The sequence below is a fragment of the Coptis chinensis genome, chromosome 9 (genome assembly GCF_015680905.1).
Source record: "Coptis chinensis isolate HL-2020 chromosome 9, ASM1568090v1, whole genome shotgun sequence".
Lineage (NCBI taxonomy): Eukaryota > Viridiplantae > Streptophyta > Magnoliopsida > Ranunculales > Ranunculaceae > Coptis > Coptis chinensis.
Genome location: NC_141464.1, coordinates 8,219,828 through 8,242,687, shown reverse-complemented (window position 1 = coordinate 8,242,687; position 22,860 = coordinate 8,219,828). Strand labels below are relative to the sequence as shown.

Genomic DNA, 22,860 nt, shown 5'->3' with positions numbered 1-22,860 from the left:
GGAGTGTGCACTCAAACGACGCGAAGGTTTCATTATGGCGAGACCGGTTGAAGCGGTTTTTGGAGTGGGCTTCGATGACAAACTTCAACACAAATAGGTCAACTCTCAAAACTCAAAAACCCATCTCTTTTTCATTTTACATTTTTACCCTCTAAAATAACCGTTTTAACCTTATTTTGTAGAAAAAAAATCGTCTTTTTCTCTCCTATTCATGTTTTAAACCTTATTCTATAGTGTTTAGATAATTTATTACTCTCACATTTGTGTTTTTATTCTTTGGTAACTTTTTTACAGTGACAGATGGCTACTTTGGTGGAGGTTAAAGAGGAGTCTTTAGCAGATTCTCCAACGTCAGTTCTTGAAGACGAGGTAATTTATTTATTAATTTTAAAAAGATCACATTTTTTTTATAATATTTATGCATGTTAATGCGGTTATTTGGAATGAATGTGTAGGATATTGTTAAGATGGAAACAGAGGGTGAGGAAGAAGTTATGTTACTTGAAACACGTGTTAAGGAGGAGGAGGGAGGGTAAAAGACGGAACCGGCCCCGGTGTTGAGCAAGAATCAGTTTAGTAAACTAGAAGAGCTACTCACGCAGACTCAGCTTTATTCGCAGTTTCTATTAGAGCAAATGGATAAAATCACTATTGTAAAATTTTAAACTGAATTATGAATTAAGTTAATAAATTTGTGTTGTTTGTGGGTGCTAATGGATTGTTGGTTTGATTAGAATGCGGCAGAGAAGAAGAAAGGTCGTGGTAAGGCTGCTCCTCAACAGAACACTGTAAGTTTGCTTTTTGTTTTGCATGTGTATGAGAATATATTTTTTGTTTGGATCTTGTTTAAGTTGAATGGAGAATGTATATTATGATTAGTGTAGAACCAATACTTGTCATCACTTGGTTTGTGAACCTTTGCTTGAAAGTCTAATATAAACACAAAAGAAATTTCACTTTTCAAATCCAATAGTGCAACATTATAAAAACTCTTTTATTCTCTTAAATTTTAAATTTTAGAACTAACAATTGACACCCTAAAATTTGAAGTACTCAATGTCAACAATCCTGTGATTCACGGGTACGGATGAGACACAGCATTTTCAGTAAAAATATGAAGTGTCTGACACGCGACACAGGTATGGATTCCATCTTGAGTGTTGAGTAGATGTAAACAATTAAGGGTTTGAATACCAAAATCAAATATCAAGTTTTAGTGGCCATGTAGCTTGATTTTATTGAGGAACAATAAAAATGGGGCTTCTGAAATAATTGAAGAAAGAGATGTAGTCAATAATTCAAAGAGATCTATGGTTGAGACTGGAGTGGTTCACTGACCAGTTTTTCTTTTCAAGAGAAGTGGAAATTTGGAAGAGTAGTGTGAGAGTAATGATCATGGGTTTTTTTAGGGGTAGACTAGTGCTATGAATAATTGGGTTTTGGTAGTTGGCCTTTTCACCCAGGTGGCTAAGTTGATTTTGTTTTAGTTATGTGACATTTGGTCGACATAGTTGGCCTTTTTAGTGCTAGTTGATTTTGTTCCCACAGCAATTGCGCCGGGGCACCTGCCTGTTGAACCGTCCCCGAGTCCAATGGTGTTACCGACCAAAAAACATAATATAAGATATGAACATGCTCCACATTCTTTCTGTGCTTAGACTGCTGTCACATATACATCATACTCGTGAGTCTTCCTTTGAACGTGCCTCAATATCGTTATTCTGGTGAAGACTAATGGATGTTATTGGTTTATTGTTTGAAGCAAATACCATCCCCTCCTGATAGACCTGGACTACAAGGAACTTTAGTTTGATTTTTCTCTTTCCTTGTGGCGTATTAGTGTTTAGTTCAGTAAGTGCAAATATGATATGCATATTCTCTCTTTCCACACAAGTATACTTTTAATTTGCTTTGTTCTACAGTAACTGACATTTCATGTTGTGATTGTGCTCAGAGGAAAGCCCAGAAAGCAGTTGCAGCAATGTTATCTAGATCTGAAGAAGGCAGGAAACCTGAGGATTCCGGCCTCACAGAAGAAGAGAAAGTTGCTAAAGAGCAGGCAGAACTTGTTCCATTGTTGACAGGTGGAAAGTTAAAGCAATACCAGCTCAAAGGGGTGAAGTGGATGATCTCATTGTGGCAAAATGGACTTAATGGTATTCTAGCAGATCAAATGGGGCATGGAAAGACAATTCAAACCATTGCATTTCTTGCTCATTTGAAAGGGAACGGTTTAGACGGCCCTTACTTAGTTATTGCACCTCTATCTACTCTTTCAAATTGGGTAAATGAGATTGAAAAGTAAAATACAATCTTTTTGGTCTATCTATTCGTTCATTGCCTCCTGCCATCATATTCTTACCTAAGAAAGTTGCACATTTAGGTTTACGCCTTCAATTAATGCGATTGTTTACCATGGAGATAAGAAAGTTAGGGACGAGTCAAGAAGGAAGTACATGCCCAGAAATGCTGGTCCTGAATTTCTAATTGTTATAACTTCTTACGAGGTTGCAATGAATGATGCAAGAAGATGTTTGAGGCATTATCAATGGAAATATGTTGTGGTAGACGAGGTTAGTTATCTCAACAAGTAACTAAACCCTTTTCCTCTTCTTGCACCTGAGACACAAAATCACCTTTTTAATCGGTATGCTCTCATTGTTTTTTTGTGTAACCAATTATTTCTTTTTGAAGGGGCATCGGCTGAAAAATACAAAATGCAAACTATTGAGAGAGTTGAGGTATTTGCACATGGAAAACAAGCTTCTGCTTACCGGAACACCATTGCAGAATAACTTGGCTGAGCTGTGGTCATTGCTAAACTTTTTGCTGCCTGACATTTTCTCTTCTCATGCAGAGTTTGAGTCATGGTAAATAATATTATTAGTTTGATATATAAATTGCTCATGCTATTTGTTATTCACTTTACGAATCACAATTGTGTCTTTCAATGAGCCGCATTGCTATCTTTTAATTGAATTCCAAAAACTCTTATATTTGTCCCTTTTAACCTAATAAAACAATTATGTGTATCTATTCTATGTCAAGAAAAGAAATTTAGGACTGCCTAAATGGCCCTTTTTCCATGAGACGTGATGTTCTTATAAAAGTTTGTTGTTGCTACTCATTAAAAAAGAGGAAAATGGGTTTGTGCATTGGTGCTTGGCTGACCGTGAGGTCTTATCTTTTTGAGCTAAGTAAGCCAGTGTGTCCATTTATGTGAAACATAAAATCATTTTGTTTCTAATATTTGCCAGGACCAAATTATTGTCAATATTAGATTAAATATTTGTACGTTGTTTAGCTGTTCCCAATGACCAAAATAATTACACTTCAATCTTCTAGAAGTTCTAGTGGAGTGAAACATTTCTAATTCATTGATCAATGCATTTGAATTCCTAAACCTTGATGAGATATGTGAATATGGATGTCTTAGGTGTCTCGACAAACAATATATTGCAAATACATACGCAACATATCTGTTATTTTGACCCATGACCTGCATTTAGTAACCTAACTCAGTCATTTTTTTTTTTTTTTTTGATCAGTAAAATGTGATGTGTATATATAATCATAAAGTCAAAATTCGTAGGATGAGATGTCCCACTCAGATACAACAAAGGAAAAGACAAATACAAAATCAATACTAGAAAAAAGAAACTACGACTATTAGAGAAAACTCAAACAAAGGGATGCAATCATGCATGGCCGAGCAAGGACTCCCATCTGAACATAAGAACCTAACTCAGTCACTTGATATTGTCTTCTTGGGTAATATTCTGAGGAAGTTTATAGTTCATACTTCCCTACTTTCTGCGACATCAATGTAAAGTTCCAGATATGAGTATGCGTTGTATCACTTATTAGAGTTTTTGTTTATATATATATGTACTCTGTAACAATGTATTTACTATTCTGGAAAGTATACACTTCATAGAAGTTTATGAGGTGACATATATGCAGTTTTTGACCGGTAAATTTTAGTTCTTGAAAGTGCATTTGTCGTATCCTTTTGCAGTTGGAAAGTGGGGGTATGGCTATTGCAGAGCGCAATGTGTCACTATTTAATAGTGTAGAAATTTATATTTGGCTTTCCTCCCCCAAAACATTTATCTTATCATTACTACCATGTAAGAGTTCTTATGTGCAGACGAGGCCTTGCAGTTAGGAAAACAAGAAACTGCTATCAACCTGTCTTCTGGCTGCATACATTTTTCACATTTTTCCTAAGCTGCAGGCCTTACGAAGAATTCAATATAGTAAAAAGAAAAGAAAAACAAAACGTTTATCCTCTCATTTACTCTTTTTCTCCTGTACTGATGGTTTTGAAGTTTGAAGAAAAATGTTGTTGGTCGATGCATTTTGTATATATATAATTACTCCTTCGATATTATCATTTCGGCGTGATTTGGCTATGACTTTGAATATCGTGATCAGGTTTGATCTATCAGGCAAGGGCAATAGTGAAGCACAGCAGGAAGAGTTAGAAGAGAAACGAAGGCTTCAAGTATGCACCCTCGCTATTGATGTATTTAGTTTCTCTTTTATTATCTGATAATTTTATTTATTCTAATTGAAATTAATCATTGGCAGATTGTACCAAAACTTCATGCAATCTTCGACCTTTTCTTCTCCGAAGGTTGAAGTCAGAAGTTGAGCAGTTGCTCCCTCGAAAGAAAGAGATAATTCTGTATGCAAATATGACCGAACATCAAAAGTACCTTCAAGAACATTTACGCAAAAGAACACTTGAAAACCATTTACAAGAGAAGGGAGACGGAAGTAAGAACATCATTTTTATTTATGCCAAGTAAATTTAGGCTGATAATTTAATGTTTCACTTAACGGCTAAGGGCGTCTCCAATGAGGGGTGTGGAGTTACACCTCCACATAGGCGCCATTAGGATTTTAGAACTCCCACTACACACCAATGTATCGTTTGACGATATCCACACTTGAATGCTCTCGATAGGGAAGTTTTTCAGATTTGGAATTTTAAGACACGGTTGTCACAAGTGAAGTTCCAGTTTAGTATTAAAGAGGGACGTCACTTTAAGTGCCACCGGATTTATTTCTAAACTGCACACAATGTCAAACAATGCCTGTGTTTTTTAGCAATTTGTAACAGCGGAGAAGTTATCTCCTCTTGGTTTTCAAGTTAAGAATTACATACGGTATGAAGGTCCCATTGGGAGTTCTTTTTTAGATTGGGGTGTAATTTTTTCATCTTATACGGTCTACACCCCCCATTGGAGATGCCCTAAAAGACTGTCGAGTGGAATGCAGTCAATGCACCATTTCGATGCTTGTAAGGGATTTTCCCCCAGAGAATAGTGGTATTCCTGTTGCACATGGAAGGCGTCAGGAGCCCATTATTCAAAGGTCTTCAATAAAATATCTCTTTTAAATAATGCTTGAGAATGCGGTGGTTTCGTTTGCAAAAGGATACATGTGCATAAATTTGATAGCCATCTAATAATTGGTATTTCAACTCTCATGTGGAATTAAGATATTAAACTCTTAGATTTGCATGGAATGGGCTTGTATATGGTTGGCATTTTTCGTATAGGCTACTAAGTGCTTCTTGCAAGGCATATTCCCAGATAATAGCAGTCCCCTATCGCATATGGAAGTTGGCAGAACCCAATTAGTTAAAGGTCTTCAGTAAAAGATCTTTATCGAGTGTTGGTTGAGACTGGTGACTTTTCAGGAGAAGAAAACAGATCCATGGTTTTAATACCTAGAACCTTCTAGCTTCTGACTTGATCAAAATTTCATATTTCAATTCTTGTGTGGAAATAATCAAATAAACCTTTTAAAGATGCTATTCAGTGGGATTATATATAGGCTTCTGAGTGTTTTTTGTGACCATTTTCCAATTTGTAGTTATGTACTTTTTGGTTCACTATCTTCTGCCTTCATTTCTCTGCTAAGCCTTGATGCTAAATTTGCAGGGAACTGCATGAAGGGCAAACTAAACAATCTGATGATTCCACTTAGGAAGAATATCAACCATCCAGACCTATTGGAGTCAGCTTTTGATGGGTCATGTATGCACTTGACAATCTTCTGTTTTGTTTCATTAGACATTCAACTGGTAACGTTGTCTTCCTTTATTTTGTCTACAGACCTTTATCCACCTGTAGAACAGTTAGTTGAACAATGTGGAAAATTCCACTTGCTGGACAGACTACTAACAAAACTTTTTGCCAGAAAGCACAAAGTAAGTTAAAAATCTCAGGTCAACTTTTTATACTTAGATTTATAGCTGTCAAGTCTTTCTTCTGAAGTTGTTTTCTATATCAGGTCCTGATATTCTCCCAGTGGACCAAGATTTTGGATTTAATTGAGTACTGTTTTGGTGAGAAAGGGCTAGAGGCCTGTAGAATTGATGGTAGCGTGAAGCTGGATGAAAGAAAAAGACAAGTATGTATTGCTAATTAATTTACTCTCTTAGCTGTAAATTAGTTTATGAGGGTATAATAATGCAAAACATGGTTAAGCTGTGTTACTGGTAAAAGATAATGACATTGTGCACCCCACTGTATCATTAAGTCTCGACAGTTGTTTCAAAATCCAAGTAAAGTCTGCAGTGGCTACTTGAAAGTGATTTGTGCAAGTTACATGTTGGGTTCCTAACTTCCTACCAGTCAATTATTTTTGGAGCTTCTAATAGTCAGAAAGTATATTCCCCCAGATGGAAATCAGTTGACTTATGTGCTTCAGAAACTATAAGAACAGTTTAGGACAAACACGGTAGATTTGAAAGTTACAATTGTATTTTGAATTAAAATTTCCTTTCTCTGATATCACTATCACAAGTTTATGATTTTTGTCAGTGGTTCATCACTTTCATAAAGTGCATTATGCATTCTGTGACTGCAGATGATATCTTGTATGTTATCGTACGTGAAATTTGGATTCTGAAGTTTTTTGTTTTGTTTTATGTTGGAGACCTGGTATCTTGCGTTCTTGTTGGCTATATTGTGGAAATAATATTATATCTAATATTCGATACTGTACAATGATGGGCAGATCCAGGAATTCAACGACGTCAACAGAAATCTGAGAATTTTTCTTCTTAGTACTAGGGCTGGTGGTTTGGGTATTAATCTCACTTCTGCTGATACGTGTATATTGTACGGCAGTGATTGGGTAAGCTCTATTAATGGTCTCCCCATCTTGAAGCATGATGAATTCTTGTGCACTCAACTTAAATAAGTATGTTGGATATGCTCTTCAGAACCCCCAAGTGGATTTTGCAAGCCATGGATAGATGCCACAGGATAGGCCAAACTAAACCGGTTCATGTGTATAGGCTTGCGACTGCACAATCCGCAGAGGTGATTTGTTGATGACTCATTTCTCTGTGGCCTTCATTAGAGTCTGTTTTTAGAATCCTCGGCATATGAACTAAATAGTCTGTCTTATTAACTAGGGCCGCATTTTGAAGAGAGCTTTCAGTAAGTTGAAGCTTGAGCATGTGGTAATCGGAAAAGGCCAGTTCCAGCAAGAGAACCAAGTCTAATGGACTGGATGCCCTTGAGGTTTGTGTGCAGTGAATCTTATTGTGTTTGTAGTCTGGTGTTTTTGATATTATATTAAACGTCTTCCTTTTTTAACTCGAGTTTGCAACCTTTCGAGCACTGAAATGTAAATGATACCATTATAGTTGGGAAGCCTTAAGAAAGGTCCCCAGTCTTCCATGCCAAAAAAATTGAATTCGTTGGTCTGATACTCTGATTCGACACTCTAGACAACGGTCAGGTATCTTATGGTTGCTGTTAGTTTTATCATTGCTTAGATATCAATACTCATTTCACGTGCACCTCTTATTCACTTGTTCATGTGATTGACATAGAAATGAGTTGAATAGACAGAATTCAGCTTAGCCACTCCTTCTCATAAAGTATGGCTCTTTCTGATATTTCCTTGGCCAAAATTGAGCACGTTCTGATTTATCCAACCACTTGGCACATACTGTCTAATTTGTCAGAAAGTATGGCTCAGAAAAATCATCGGGGCTAAATTAGAGAGGAGTATGATAAATTGGACTGATATTTCTGTTATGGTTGAAAATATTGAAATCAACTGATTTGATAAAGATGATTTCCATGACAAGATCATCCTCAATTGAAATCATTCGTCAACTCATATAGATGTGAGCCTGTGAATGGATGCAAAATTATATAAGTGACTTGTCATAAGTTGTCCTTTTGTTGAATTACGATATCTATCTGTAGAGGACTAGTTACTGTTAGATATTAACCAACCTCATACCCATCTCAATATATCAATCGTTGGAAATATGTTTGGAAGGCTAAGAATCCGTTTAGAGTTTCATCTTTCTCGTGGTTCTTGGTTTGGTACAGGATTTCAATCATAGATAAACATTGAAACACAAAAATGATTAATGTTTCTTTTGGTTAACTGTGTTATACTTCTGTGGAATCTGTTGTTTACATCCTACCTCATTGTCCTTATTCCTTGATATCAAAACGTTGTTTTTATCCTTCGGAGTATGAGGTGGCGGGTGTTCTAGGAGATTCGTTTGGGCCTTATGCTTTCTCTTAGGTTCTATAATCAGAGGGTATGATGTGTTCTACTTCTTGTTCTTTATGGCTGTCTTGTTTGTTTTATGCTTTTCTTCTAGCTTGATTTTGCTTGTTCTAGGATATCTCATCCTACCTCATGAATTAATTTCTTTTGCCAATATATGTACTTGATTGTTTACCCCTTTAAAATGCGTGGCATAAAAATTTGATGCAGAAATTACTGTTTGTCAAGGTTAAATTATGACCAGCTTAGTTTGTTATTCACTTTTTTTTTCCTTGTAATGATGTATACAATTGTAAGGAAATTCAATGTCGATGTTACAGGAAGAGGATTTATTGGCTATGCTTCGAGACGAGGAAGATCCCGAGGAGAAATTGATTCAGACAGGAATAAGCAATGAAAGTCTGGAGAAGGTTTTGGACCGAAGTATTTGATCGGCCCTGTGGATGATAATGATGATAAGATCAGAGTCGTGAATAGTTTATACCCCTTGGCCAGGCTGGGAGGTGATAATACCGACCAAGACTGGTGGAATGCTGTCTGCACATAACAACTAAAGAATTATGGCTGTTGGTGATCGTAAGTTTCTAATGTAGGGAAGAAATTTTGAGTGCCTACTGTGAAAACCTATTGCAGTACCATTTTATTTTTTAATATTTTTGGAAGACCACGAAGCATTGCGAGGTGATTTCTTTATTCTGGTTGGAGATAACTTTTGGATAGCGATATGAAAATCCACCGTTTTTTTTTTTTTTTTTTTTTTTTTTATATTTTGGGAAGGACAAGGACCATCTTTATTCTGGATGGAGTTTAGGATAACTTTATTGAAATCCATGATGGAGACAATGCATAAGAAATACTGCGTACGAAAGTCCTCAAATATACCGGAAGACATTGTTCTGAAATATCTATTAATGAACAAATTTATGACTCAACTTCTTTTGTGTGTGTTTCACATCACTAATTTAACTATTAGCTTTTTGGTGAAAATTGTCATTAGTTTTTTATGAAGAGTGCTGTATATGGTCTCCGGAGTTCGGGCATCTTTACAATAGATGGAAAATTCAAAATACAGTAAGATGATAATCTTTCCTAATCGTGCTACTTCGGAAGCTTCACTTTAAGTTCCACTTGGCACTCTGATTCAGCTAATTTGAGTCTCCAGAAAGCAAAACATACATTGCCACAATTTTTCATTATATTAGTTGTGAGCATAACTGATCTCCCCGATTGCAAACTTCGATTATAGAATTTAGTTACTACGCCAGTATGAAGTGGGAATGGGACCAAAGAGAAGGGATAGCAAAAGAGAACTTGGCCCAAGTCAAATCAGAAGTTACTACGGATGTTAGGACTTGATTCTACATTTTGGTTACTAGTTCTCTTCTCCTGTCGTTTCCTAAACTTGTTATACTTTAAGGGCATTATAGTTTAGGTTTATCTTGACTGATCACAGAAGCCATCGTGATTATGGTAGCGATCATATGAAACTCATTTGATCATCGTGCTCTCGAGCATTGATATGCTTTTCTCAGTTAAAGTCATGCTTTTCGGCATGCATAGCCGAGTCTTTTAACAACCAGGGTAAACACATTCTACATCCACAACACCATGTTTTACTGCATTGTTGTCTGAGCTGAAACAGTTCCATCCTTGCTCTCTTGAGTCTCTTCGATACATTGCTGTAATCTCTAAAGTTCTCATGGACACGCTTGGATACTTGAAACCTTGTTCTGGTTCGTGGTTTCCATTACAAATGCACGAGTACGAAGTATTCTGTCACAAAATGTTAAAAGGATCACTAGGGGAGACGACCATAAACAAGAAAAATACTCCCACTAAACTAGGTAAAAAAAAAAAAAATTAGAATGTCATTCTGTGAACATAAGCTGATATTTAAGATTTAACAACAATGCCTTCAAGATTAGGTTATAAGTTATGACTCATTAGTAGTGCCAATGGCAAAAGAATTTGGATTTGAAAGTTATCCCACAAAACAAAATAAATGATCATCTATGTTGTAACTACAAATAACAGCTATAGATATAAACATATTTATTACTGTGTTCTCGTGTCAGTCATCAAGATGAGGGAACTTCAACCATACTTCAAGGCTCTCGGCATTCAGACTTCCAACTATTTTCTATCGTGCAGCTCATTAGTGTTTCGACTCTTACGTTGACAAAATTCCTCCAGGAATTAAAATCCGAAAAAGGGCAACAAATTCTATCATTACACTTGTGGAGCTGTGAATATTGGGCTTCGGCCAACTCTTGCTGCCATAATGGCCTCTGCATCTATTGTGGTCAATATTTGAGGTATTGACATGCCACCAGAAATAACAATTTCTGCATCATAGAGTAACCAAAAACCAGTTTCGGCAGAATTTTTGGAGAAAAACATTCTGCAACTAATTATCTCGTTCTTACCAATTCCTTCACGGACAGATAAATTCGGCCTCATAATATCATTTGAGTGAACAAGGAAAATGTCTCCAATGTAGAGGTGGTTGGAAGGTATATAAACACAACATAGCTCCTCTTCCCCAGCACTTATCCGAAGAATCACCGTTGATGTAATAAAACCAAACGCATGTTCTCCAATACATGGATGCCTAATTAAGGCCACCTCTTTGAAGGCATGAGTAGTCTGATCTGCAAAAGTGCTATATAGAGCTTAACAGCCTAGAATAATGAAAACTGAGGCTAAAAACTATTTTAAGCTTATTCACCTGGTGATATTGCGGCGCTAATTTGTTTTGAGGCTGTATAAATATAGCTTACAAATGGCATTTTCTTAATGAACCATTCCCCAAGACCAAGAACTGAAGCTCCCCACCATGAGGACATGAACACACCGACTAGGAAGATAAAAGTGAGAGAAGTGATGAATCCAAGACCTGAGTATAATCACAATCAACCAAGAATGAAAAGTCAAATATAGTTTCATACTCCAGAATTCATGCTTGCAATACTCAACTTCACTAGGAAATCAGTCTCTTGACATCAAGATATCGTGTTACTAGCTTTTTTGCCACAAGATCAGAGAATCCTGTTATCATCAAGATCCCTTTCTGGTTGATAACGGTACTATTGAAACGATTTTGTCTGGTTCAGCACAAGCAGACACAACTTTGCAAGAGCTCATCCGTAGTTCTGTACTCAAGTCTCCCCGGAGTCGTTATGTTTTCTATGGTCACATCACAATATCTTAGGTCATAAGTCTAATATTTTTTTTCCAGTCATTCATAGATATGAATTTAATGTAGCTGTCGTTTACAATGACTTGTTTCAGTTTTAGGTAAATCCCGCAGATCAGCTGATCTATCAGCAAAGAGGTTGATACAATTATATTTCCAAACTAGATGATCATTAAGCTTTGCAAGTAAGAAATGGACGTTAAAAAGTAGATGGTTATGATCCTGAATCAGCTTTCTCATATAGAAAAAAGTATAAATAGAGATTTTACCAAATAAATGGATCCCAAGCTGAGTATAATTGTATAAACCGGTGAGAAGAAACCATCCACAAAATGAACGAATCCCCAAGTGATGTAGAATGTGATGGCTATGGGAAGAAGAATGACACTGCAACACATTGATAAGAAAATTACATACCATCCTAACGTATATAGTGACAAAATCAGTTTGGAACTTCTTATAACAGAAACTTTCTAAAAGCAAACTAGATGAGTGAAACAAAAAGAAGAATCACACTGAAGCTACCCAATTACAATGCTAAAACCAAAAAGATTAATTGGGAAGTCTCATTTGTTTTCACATAGTCCATGTGATGAGTACAGTGTCAAATGAATTTTTTCTCATGATTTCACGACATCTGCTGAAAGTAGTGGACAATCAAGGCGTGAAGATTGTGAAGTGGACCTCTATGAATGATATAGCTTAAACTGTGCGTAGGTCAAGGCTTGAAGCAAAGTTTCACTCCGCCAGGGAAAGTTACTCCAAGATGTTTTCCTACAATAATTTAGTAACTTATTGTGACACAGATCCACGAGAAAATTATGGACCTTATTCTGAATTGCACAGTTTGATATCAGTAGTGCTTCTTTGAAACTTTGAGCACATAAAATGGAAAATTGAATATTACATAAGAATATTGTTGTCAAATGGGGAAACTAGATCCAGTGAAGGCCTTTTACATACTGCAGTGACGCAATAAAATATCCTCCTCTGATGGAGACGGCAGATAGCTAAGGGAGTGAGTATTGTGGATCATAAAAATGGCAGGGATTCTTCTTGGGTTATCTTCATGGTCCATAACATTTTCAGAGATGTAAGCTACATATGACTGAAAGGAAAAGACATAAATCTGCATGGTGAAGAACTTACCATCCTGTCATAAATTTCTTGGACAGCCAGCTCCTAATGACTTTAGCAAATGCCCCTTCATAATTACCAAAAGAACAAAGCTTGTATGAAAAAAAGTTGGTAAGAAAATAATGTACAAAAGAGAGTTCATGATAAAACAAAATCGCCAATTGCACGCCAAAAGAATACATGTTGAATGCATGGACCATAGTTTTACTAAAATAAATCTAACAAACAAAACTGATGAAGTTGGTTTACTATCTCTGTAATATATCCCACCAATAGAGTTTTGACTAGATAAGCTGTTTCTCCCTACAAAAGCCTACTAGATAGAACAGGGAGAACTAGTTTACAGAGGTTCATATAAGCAAGATGATGATGTTGTATAGAGTGACTTAATATACTTAACGGGAATCAGTTCATCTTTGGGATATTAAAGTATGATGTTCCCACACATGAAAGTCAAAAGTGAACTATGGTGTTGTTGGGACTTGGGATTGATATGGGAGCTTGTAAAATTCGTCAATATCAGGTATTTACTATCCATCCCATCTCATATTCACATCTAACTCTTAAGGCACAGGACATGTGTTGGCCTCTGTATATAGGTATGTAGAGTGCCCGCACCTAGCTACATACCAGAGATTACAGATTACATATTACATATTACAGATTACAGAATATAGAAATGTGGCATCATAAGATTACAGATTTTTCTAGGTTCTGCTTGTCTGCTATTGCAATGTCGATTACTTTTCTAGTGTTGGGAAAACATTATTGCTTCATTATATCGTCATATTACTTCGATGCAGAGCTCGTCACTAGTGTCATCACTTCCTGATACTGTATCGACAATTTTTATCAAATCACTGGTCTAGTCAACAACAAATAATACTAGAGCTGTTTTATTCCAAAGAACTCTTATCTAGGAGAATGCAATTGAATTATTAAAAAGATGTATACGTTAGAGTACTTCTTATATTTGAAACATGTCATAAATGTAAGGCTCTTGAAGTACTAACAACATATGCTAGATTGTTAGCTAATATGCTCAAACTACACTATTCATAGTTCAAATCAATTATCACTACCCTTTGCTCCAATTCTCCCCAATTTCATACTGCATTTCTTTCCATTCATCGAATAAGAAAATCTAACCAGAGACACACCGGCCTCTTACGAGGTTTATATAGGTATCCTACATGATCATTAAAACTTCAAAGAGCGTTTTCTTTGATTTTATGTTTAAAGCATCCCACATTTTCTTAAGAAAAGGTGTGTTCTAATCTTCTCTCAGTTTATTTCATTGAAATCAATCGCCATATCACTCAACATGAACATGGAATTTGCAACATCCATCTTCTTAATGAGTTTTATCTACAGCAATGCATAAAGCTTCAAATAAATAATATGTAAATACAACATTGACAACATTAGCAACATAGAGTAAATATTGATAGGTAATACGATAGAGAAGGACATACTTCTTTGCCTGTGGTGTGATGAAGAGAAGAAGGTGAGGCCACGGAAGCTGCAGAAGGAGAAGATGGTTAAGAAAAAGAATTACTTACATCTATAATAGCACACCAGCAGCTTCAGTTAACATAGGTGAAATGTTGAGCAAATCCAGACCTCTCTCAACATGCATTCTCCTTGTCACCATCACTAACAAAAAAGAAAATATACCAATAAGCAAAAGAAAAATCAAATACTTAGGATTACCCTCCATCCTTCTCCCTCCTCCTTTATCTGGGTTTGGGACCATCAATGCAAACTTATCATCAGTTTGTACGGGCAGAGTTACAAATGGGGTTAGTAGAACACAACTCAATTATTGCTTTCCTAAGAACCATATTACATAGTGATTAGTGATAAAAAAAATATACATCACAACCACAAAACCCAAAAGGAAATAGTAAAAAGCCGGTAGTTTACTTAGTACTTGGCACTAGTAAAAGCCAATAAAAACATTTAAATACATTAGCAGTGCTTCAAGAAGGTGACCCAATGATTACAACATTAGCAGTTCTTTGGGCCAGATAACACTCCCTTGAGCGACCTCGCCAAGCTTTGATCTCCAATCATCATGAGGCAATGGTAGTACAACACCTCCGTCATAAACCACGTTCACATGAACTTCGAAGTTCCCCTCTTCCAATCTCCTGTTACCAAACTCGGTATTAGGATCAATATCTTGCACGATACATCTCGCCACGACTCTAAGTGGCCAACCACCACGCAGATCATATTCTTTACCAATATATTCATTGACAACCTACACTAACTAGGTCAGGGATTACAATGCGAACTCTAGGCATACACTGACTTCAAGCTAACTCTAGGCATACATACAATGACCTAATATTCAGTACCAAAGTGGAGTACAAAATTAGATGAAACTAGAGTCAAACACATATATTCATGCATCTTATAATCACCAATTCTTGGTATTGTGACCGTTTCTGCCGAAGACAAAGCTACTGGAAAATAACAGTATATTACAATTAAGTCGTCAGGAGGACTGCCTAAGGATGAAATTGAGAAAAAGTCAAATAAACCATATCAAGAAAAAAGCACACCATATGAAAGTCTTAATCACCAATTAAAACATCTTTCCCATAAACCTAATAAAACCATTTCCAAAAGACAGATTTCATGAAACCTAAACCTCCTAAACAGTAGAAACTACATATTAACTAGGAATGTCTAAACACCAGTTGAACCAAACCCTCCTGCACCTCTAACAGTAGAATCCAAATCCTCAACCTCAAAAACTTCAGGAGTCACAATTTTCTCCAAAATCATCTGAGCAATCCTATCACCAGCCTTAACTTCAAAATCAACATCAGAATGATTAAACAATATCACACCCACTGGTCCTCTATAATCAGCATCAATCACACCAGCACCCACATTTATCGAATGCTTCCACGCCAAACCCGATCGCGGCGCTACAAGACCCAACAAAAAAGCCCACCTCAGTAAACCAAATCAATCAACAATAACAATAAGCATATAAAACAAATGATTACCAATACGAGCATAGGTTCCTTCCGGTATCGCGATGCTTAAATCAGTTGGTACTAAAGCTTTTCCTCTTGCTGGAACTTTAGTCTCTACAGCACTGAATCAAACACATAAAAGGGGCAAAATAAAATTTCTATAGAGAATGCAACAACATAGAGTAAATGAGTGTTGTTATATTTACCTTGAAAGATCATAACCAGCAGAAAGAGATGAACCTCTAGAGGGTAAAATGGCATTTTCTGAAAGTTTTTTAACTTTTAAGAAAGAACTTCCTCCATTTTGTTGATTGAGTTTTTGAATCTTGGGTGAGGGTTCTTGGATTTCAAGGCTGTTGTTTTCTTGAACCATTTTTGAGGGTTGAAGAGTGAGAAGATTTGTGAAGGGGAAAAAAACAGTAGAGTAGTTGTGACTGTGTTTGTCGATACCACGATTAGCGAAAAAAAATACCGTGTTTGATTTAAGCCCAAATGTTCGGTTTTGGGGCTCGGGTTTCGGGCTAAACACAATCCACTAGACTCGTTGGGTTTCTATTCTTCAAGTGGCGCAGAATGGTTTTTATTAATGTTTGGAATATCAAATGTCGGTAAACTTGGGAATATGAAGTGGGCAAGATATGTTTTGAAGTGATGAGCTAATAAGCCAAGGTTAAAAAAAATTGCATTGATCCCCCTTCAATCATATTTATTTTGAGCCCTCCTAACTTCTTTAAAGATTACAAAACTTCCTATTAGGTTATGTTTTGAGCATTAAAACACGTCATTCTATTAGGAATTACAAACTTCCATCATCAAATCAAATCCCATTTTTCCACATTCTCTTCTTTTAGTTTATTTTTATTTTTGTTTTGTTTTGTTTTTCTAATATTATTGTGGCTTAAGCCTCAAGCGGTCAAGCCGCACAAAGGTAGAGAGCCATGTGGCTTTGATGCATTTTTTTAAACCCTAAATATAACCAAAAGGATTACATCAACTTTAACACATAGTGAGAGACTAAACTCTTAAACCACGTATGCACTCCAAAATACCCACCTAAACTAGATTACAAGTATAAGACCACCACTGACCTCACTCTGCTACAAGTACAACTAGATGAAGGAACCTCAATAGTAGCTTCTTTCCGCCCGTACTCCATCCCCGTCCTCATAAATACTCATAATCAAGTTGTTGTCTTGTTCCCCATCAGACCAGCATCTCCCTGAATGCTCTTCTATCCACACCCCTCTGCACCTTCTCCTACATTGGTTCAGCCACTGTCTTTTAGTCACGGATAGAGATGACAAAATAAAAGTTACTGATCCCCTACCTAAAAATTACCTCATTTAATTGTATGGGCCAAGCCCATTAACATATCCTCTACTTAAATTTGATGTCCAACCAACATAGCATAGCATAGAATCCCTTTCAATCATCGATATCCGTCTCCTTTGTTTTCCACAAGTGAGTCCCCACCAATGATTTTTGCTTCAAATTGGATATCTACAAATCCATGTACAAACCAAAATTTTCACAAACATGTATAATGGGCAGTAGGAGCTCCATACAACAAGAAATTGACCCAAATCTCAAATCAGAAAGGTAGACTCAAAATCATCAACTAAGGGTCTAAGATGCAATGAAGATAGGGCCTCACTTTTCAGTTTTCACTTATATATAGAGATAGGGTAGGGGTGCAAACGGATAGGTTCGGATGCGGATATGTCTGTATCCGAATCCGAAAATTTATACCGATATCCGAATTCGACGGATATTAAAAAATTTATCCGAATCCGATTTCGGATATCCGAAACGGATATCCTCTACTTAAATTTGATGTCCAACCAACATAGCATAGCATAGAATCCCTTTCAATCATCGATATCCGTCTCCTTTGTTTTCCACAAGTGAGTCCCCACCAATGATTTTTGCTTCAAATTGGATATCTACAAATCCATGTACAAACCAAAATTTTCACGAACATGTATAATGGGCAGTAGGAGCTCCATACAACAAGAAATTGACCCAAATCTCGAATCAGAAAGGTAGACTCAAAATCATCAACTAAGGGTTTAAGGTGCAATGAAGATAGGGCCTCACTTTTCAGTTTTCACTTATATATAGAGATAGGGTAGGGGTGCAAACGGATAGGTTCGGATGCGGATATGCCTGTATCAGAATCCGAAAATTTATACCGATATCCAAATTTGACGGATATTAAAAAATTTATCCGAATCCGATTTCGGATATCCGGAACGGATATCCTCTACTTAAATTTGATGTCCAACCAACATAGCATAGCATAGAATCCCTTTCAATCATCGATATCCGTCTCCTTTGTTTTCCACAAGTGAGTCCCCACCAATGATTTTTGCTTCAAATTGGATATCTACAAATCCATGTACAAACCAAAATTTTCACGAACATGTATAATGGGCAGTAGGAGCTCCATACAACAAGAAATTGACCCAAATCTCGAATCAGAAAGGTAGACTCAAAATCATCAACTAAGGGTCTAAGGTGCAATGAAGATAGGGCCTCACTTTTCAGTTTTCACTTATATATAGAGATAGGGTAGGGGTGCAAACGGATAGGTTCGGATGCGGATATGCCTGTATCTGAATCCGAAAATTTATACCAATATCCGAATTTGACGGATATTAAAAAATTTATCCGAATCCGATTTCGGATATCCGAAACGGATATCGGATAATATCCGATCCGAAAATTAAAATTAATTAAAATTTTATTTGCTTTGAATAATTCATTTTACCACTATAAAAACTAGTATATATATATATATTTGTAATTTATTATTATTATTTTGTTAGTATAGTTTTATATTATTAGTTTATGATTTTATATAATATTTTATACAATAAAAAATGAATAAATTAATTATATATAATAACTATTAATTTTTTAAATTAGATCGGATATTATCGGATGCGAATATGGCAGTATCCGAATCTGTATCCGAAACTAGTTTGGACATAAAAAAAAAATCCGAATCCGAATTCGAATCGGATTCGAATATTTGGATATCCACTTGCACCCTAAGATAGAGAAACTGTAAGTGTTAAGTCTAGTACTGTGGTAAGGGTGACTGTAAATGTTGTATGCGTAACAGATTTCCACCCTTTGGTCACTACTCTTTAACTTTCAACTTAATTGTCTTAGCATAAGACTTCCAATCAGACTTGTCTTAGTCTTTCTTCCTTCAGTTGATCAGTCCTCTTTCATGCTTGACGGTTGTTGCTTTACTAAGGCTTTGTCTAGAGTTCATTGATATGCATACTCACTACTATAATCTATTTCTAGCAAGTATTTTGCTTTAGAGTGAATTTCTGTCACCAACGTCATCATCTTAGTTCATTCCATCTTAATATCTACTCTTTTGTCAGCAACTCTAAACCATATTTTTACCATCAATCAACAAACTTAATGTGTGTTTTGCTAATAAATATCTATATTCCAATATTATTTAAAACCAATTATATAAATCAAACTCAATATACAATGATGTTTTCCTAATATGATATTGCATTGAGAAATCTAGAGCACAACAACACATTAAAAAATAAAATAAAAGTCAGAATGTACCTTTAAGCTCCTTTCAAGATTTAATAGGAGTTTCTACAGACACTATTTCAACCGTCTTTTTATCATTGCCGGCTCGGGATAGCCCAAAAATTAAAGACATGCATGTCATACCATTTGGAACAAAGCCAAGTTTCAGCATTTTATCTTGCAGCTCTAGGGATTTCAACACATTACCTTCCTCATTCCATACTTTTATTAGTGCATTAGAACTTCCGATATCATAAATTTGAAACTCCAGGGCTATTGACTCTGTATTGTGAAAACTCCTTTCTTTACAATATCTATTTAACAATGCCTTGCAGATACCAGAATTTGGAACCAGATCTACTCCAACCAACTCTTTCATCATACACTCTCCCTCAACACTTCTATGTAGCTTACATAAAGAACTTATCAGAACTTTGTAAGGGTCTATGGTGCATGAAGATACGACTACACTTTTCACTTATACATAGAGATAGGGAAAGTGTAAGTGTAAAGTTTATGACTGTGGTAAGGGTGACTGTAAATGTTGTATGTGTAACGGATTTTCAGCCTTTGGTCACTACTCTGTAACTTTCAACTTAATTGTCTTAGCATGAGACTTCCAATCAGACTTGTCTTAGTCTTTCTTCCTTTAGTTCTCTTTCATGCTTAACGGTTAGTGCTTTACTAGGGCCTTGTCTAGAGTTCATTGATACTCATCCTCACTACTATAAACTATTTCTAGCAAGTATTTTGCTTTAGAGTGAATTTCTATCACCAACGCCATCATCTAACTTCATTCCATCTCAATATCTAGTCTTCTGTCATCAACTCTAAAGCATATTTTTACCGTCAATCAACAAACTTAGTGTGTGTTTCGGTAAATATCCATATTCCAATGTTATTTAAAACCAATTATATAAATCAAACTCAATATACCATGATGTTTTCCTAATATGATATATTGCATTGAGAAATCTATAGCACATCAGCACATTAAAAAAAATAAAAATCAGAATGTACCTTTAGATCCTTTCAAGATTTAATAGGAGTTTCTACAGACACTACTTCAACTGTCCTTTTATCATTATTGGTTCAAGATAACCTATAAATTAAAGACTTGCATGTCATACCATTTGGAACAAAGCCAAGTTTTAGCATTTTATCATACAGCTCTAGGGATTTCAGCACATTACCTTCCTCACTCCATACTTTTATTAGTACATTGTAACTTCCGATATCATAAATTTGAAACTCCAGGGCAAAGTAGATCAATATTGACTCTGCATTGTGAAAACTCCTTTCTTTACAATATCCATTTACCAATGCCTTGCATATATCAGAATCGGGAACCAGATACTTTCCAACCAGCTCTTTCATCATAAACTCTCCCTCACCAGTTCTATATAGCTTACATAAAGAACTTATCAGAATTCTGTAAGAGAACAAATCAGGTTTTAAACCCTTTTCAATCATCTCATCCTTCAACGATAGTGCCTCAATCAAACCATCAGACTTGCAGAAACATTGTATCAACTCATTATACATTTCTAAAGAAGGCTCACACCCATCTATAACCATTCTTCTCAAAAGGCACTTTGCTGCATGTGGCCTATTTTCTTGACACAAAGCCACTCCAAGATAATTGTATAACTCCAGAGGTATTAGAACTCCTAATCTTTGAAATTCCACAACCAAATTCAAAGAAGAAAGCAACTTACCCACTTTACCATATCCTTTGACAAGCAAATGACAAGTGGTACTGTCCGGTGACAACCCTCGCTCAATCATTTCACGGTACAACGACTTGGCTTCTTGCATTTTCCCTTCCTTGCCATATCCACAAATAAGAGAGTTATATGCCAAAGTATCGGAGATGAATCCTCTATCAATCATCCTACGGAATAGCTGATGAGCCTATTTGATCTTCCCTTGATCGCAAACACCTTTCATTAAAACAATATAAGTAACCAAATCTGGTGGCACAAACCTCCTATACATAATCTTATACAAATAAAATGCATTCATTGTTTACCATAAAAAATCCAAGAAATGGACAGAGGAAAATAACTTCAATAGATAACTTATGAAAATTGAAAAATACCCTACAATTTCCTTACCTATAACTAGCTGAAATTCCATAAAAAATGCTTTGCATGCCTGAAGAAGAAAGAGAGACGCATTTGCCACCTGTTGCAAAAGCGAATAAATACTGCTCTAAAGGAATCTCTTGCAGATATAGGATTGATACCTTGCTAGCCACTATACTAATCAATATTTATTAGGCTAAGTAAGATTTGTAAAAGAAACGTAACACAAACAACGACTTACAAATAATTAGTGTTTATGTGTTTTTTCAATGGCAATATCATCTTTCTTTGGCCTGGTATTGAGCATACGCTACCACCGATGCCAGGATTTTCTTTGAGTTTATTTGTACTATGAAACATCCGTCTTGAGAAAATTCGACTTTCGATAACACTCTGAATAAAAGCAGTATCAGTTGATACTTAATTTCAAGATCGATATATCTCTATAGATACCCTTGTCTTTGGACCTTAAATTTTGACCTGGTATCAATATAAGAATCTACAGATCATCAAGATTTTTCGTTTGACATGGTATCGATACCAGGATTAGAGCTTGTCCCCTTGCTTGAATTTAACTTTGGTAATGAACCTTGTAACATTTAATCAATGTAAACATTCATATTAACAATAAAATAAACTCAACCAACTGGCTCCCAAATCCAACATGCATTTATTAGCTTTATTACCATTTAAACCTCAAAACTGCCCCTCGCACAGATAACCAAAAATTACTTTTCCATTAATCCTCTTCATTTTCTTAACAATTCTCATTAAATTCTCTCGTTTTCTTACTAATCACATTAAACTACCTCGTTTTCTAGCTAATCAACATTAAAACCACTTGTTTTTATAATTTTTACTACTATAAAAAGACTATCAGTTGTACTATTTTACTGAAAATATTTACCTATAAAAAAATATGTCTCCCATTTCAAATTTCCTAACCATTCTTACTTTCCTTATGGTTCTCCCAGACTGGCCTCATTGGTCAGACTGTGCTACAACCGAATATTCAGATGATGAAGAAGAGCAAGAAGAACAATAGGAAAAAGAAGAAGACTAGGATGAAGAAAAATATGAGGATGAATGGCTTCAAGACCCCTACTGTTATAAAAAAAAGGTAAAACCAGGTCTTGGACGTATGAAGATGAGGATGACGATGAAGATGAAGATGAAGATGAGGATGACGATGAAGATAAAGACTAATGTTTTCTCTATATTTTACATTTGATGTGTAACAGCCTTGTGCTGCTTATGTTATCTCTTTTTAATAACGGATCCTTTTAATAAATTATTATTGCCCTACTTTTGCTTCAAAATT

General features: G+C 35.8%; 2 protein-coding genes and 1 pseudogene across 3 annotated transcripts; 1 reads left to right on the top strand and 2 right to left on the bottom strand.

The window, feature by feature from the left end:
* Positions 1 to 128: 128 nt before the first annotated feature.
* On the top strand, positions 129 to 9,491 carry LOC147474667 (chromatin remodeling protein DDM1-like; annotated as a pseudogene). The gene is made up of 15 exons (XR_015209552.1): positions 129 to 369; positions 456 to 653; positions 735 to 788; positions 1,955 to 2,301; positions 2,384 to 2,573; positions 2,695 to 2,870; positions 4,438 to 4,507; positions 4,594 to 4,782; positions 5,955 to 6,050; positions 6,129 to 6,223; positions 6,307 to 6,426; positions 7,036 to 7,155; positions 7,244 to 7,343; positions 7,439 to 7,547; positions 8,880 to 9,491. The product of XR_015209552.1 is annotated as a chromatin remodeling protein DDM1-like (transcript).
* Positions 9,492 to 10,480: 989 nt separating this feature from the next.
* LOC147474666 (protein LIKE COV 3-like) lies at positions 10,481 to 14,446 on the bottom strand (the record flags this gene model as incomplete). Its single annotated transcript, XM_086584943.1, is given in 7 exon segments — positions 10,481 to 10,904; positions 10,986 to 11,210; positions 11,288 to 11,455; positions 12,025 to 12,049; positions 12,052 to 12,142; positions 12,905 to 12,959; positions 14,368 to 14,446. Coding segments are annotated over 7 exon segments (759 nt in total), but the record flags the coding sequence as incomplete, so codon positions are not given.
* Positions 14,447 to 15,363: 917 nt separating this feature from the next.
* On the bottom strand, positions 15,364 to 16,426 carry LOC147474665 (deoxyuridine 5'-triphosphate nucleotidohydrolase-like). The gene is made up of 3 exons (XM_086584942.1): positions 16,092 to 16,426; positions 15,916 to 16,007; positions 15,364 to 15,834 (listed from the first exon to the last, which is right to left on the bottom strand). The coding sequence occupies exons 1-3, from the start codon at positions 16,256 to 16,258 to the stop codon at positions 15,590 to 15,592; spliced, it is 504 nt and encodes a 167-aa protein (XP_086441068.1). The 5' UTR covers positions 16,259 to 16,426; the 3' UTR covers positions 15,364 to 15,589.
* Positions 16,427 to 22,860: the final 6,434 nt, after the last annotated feature.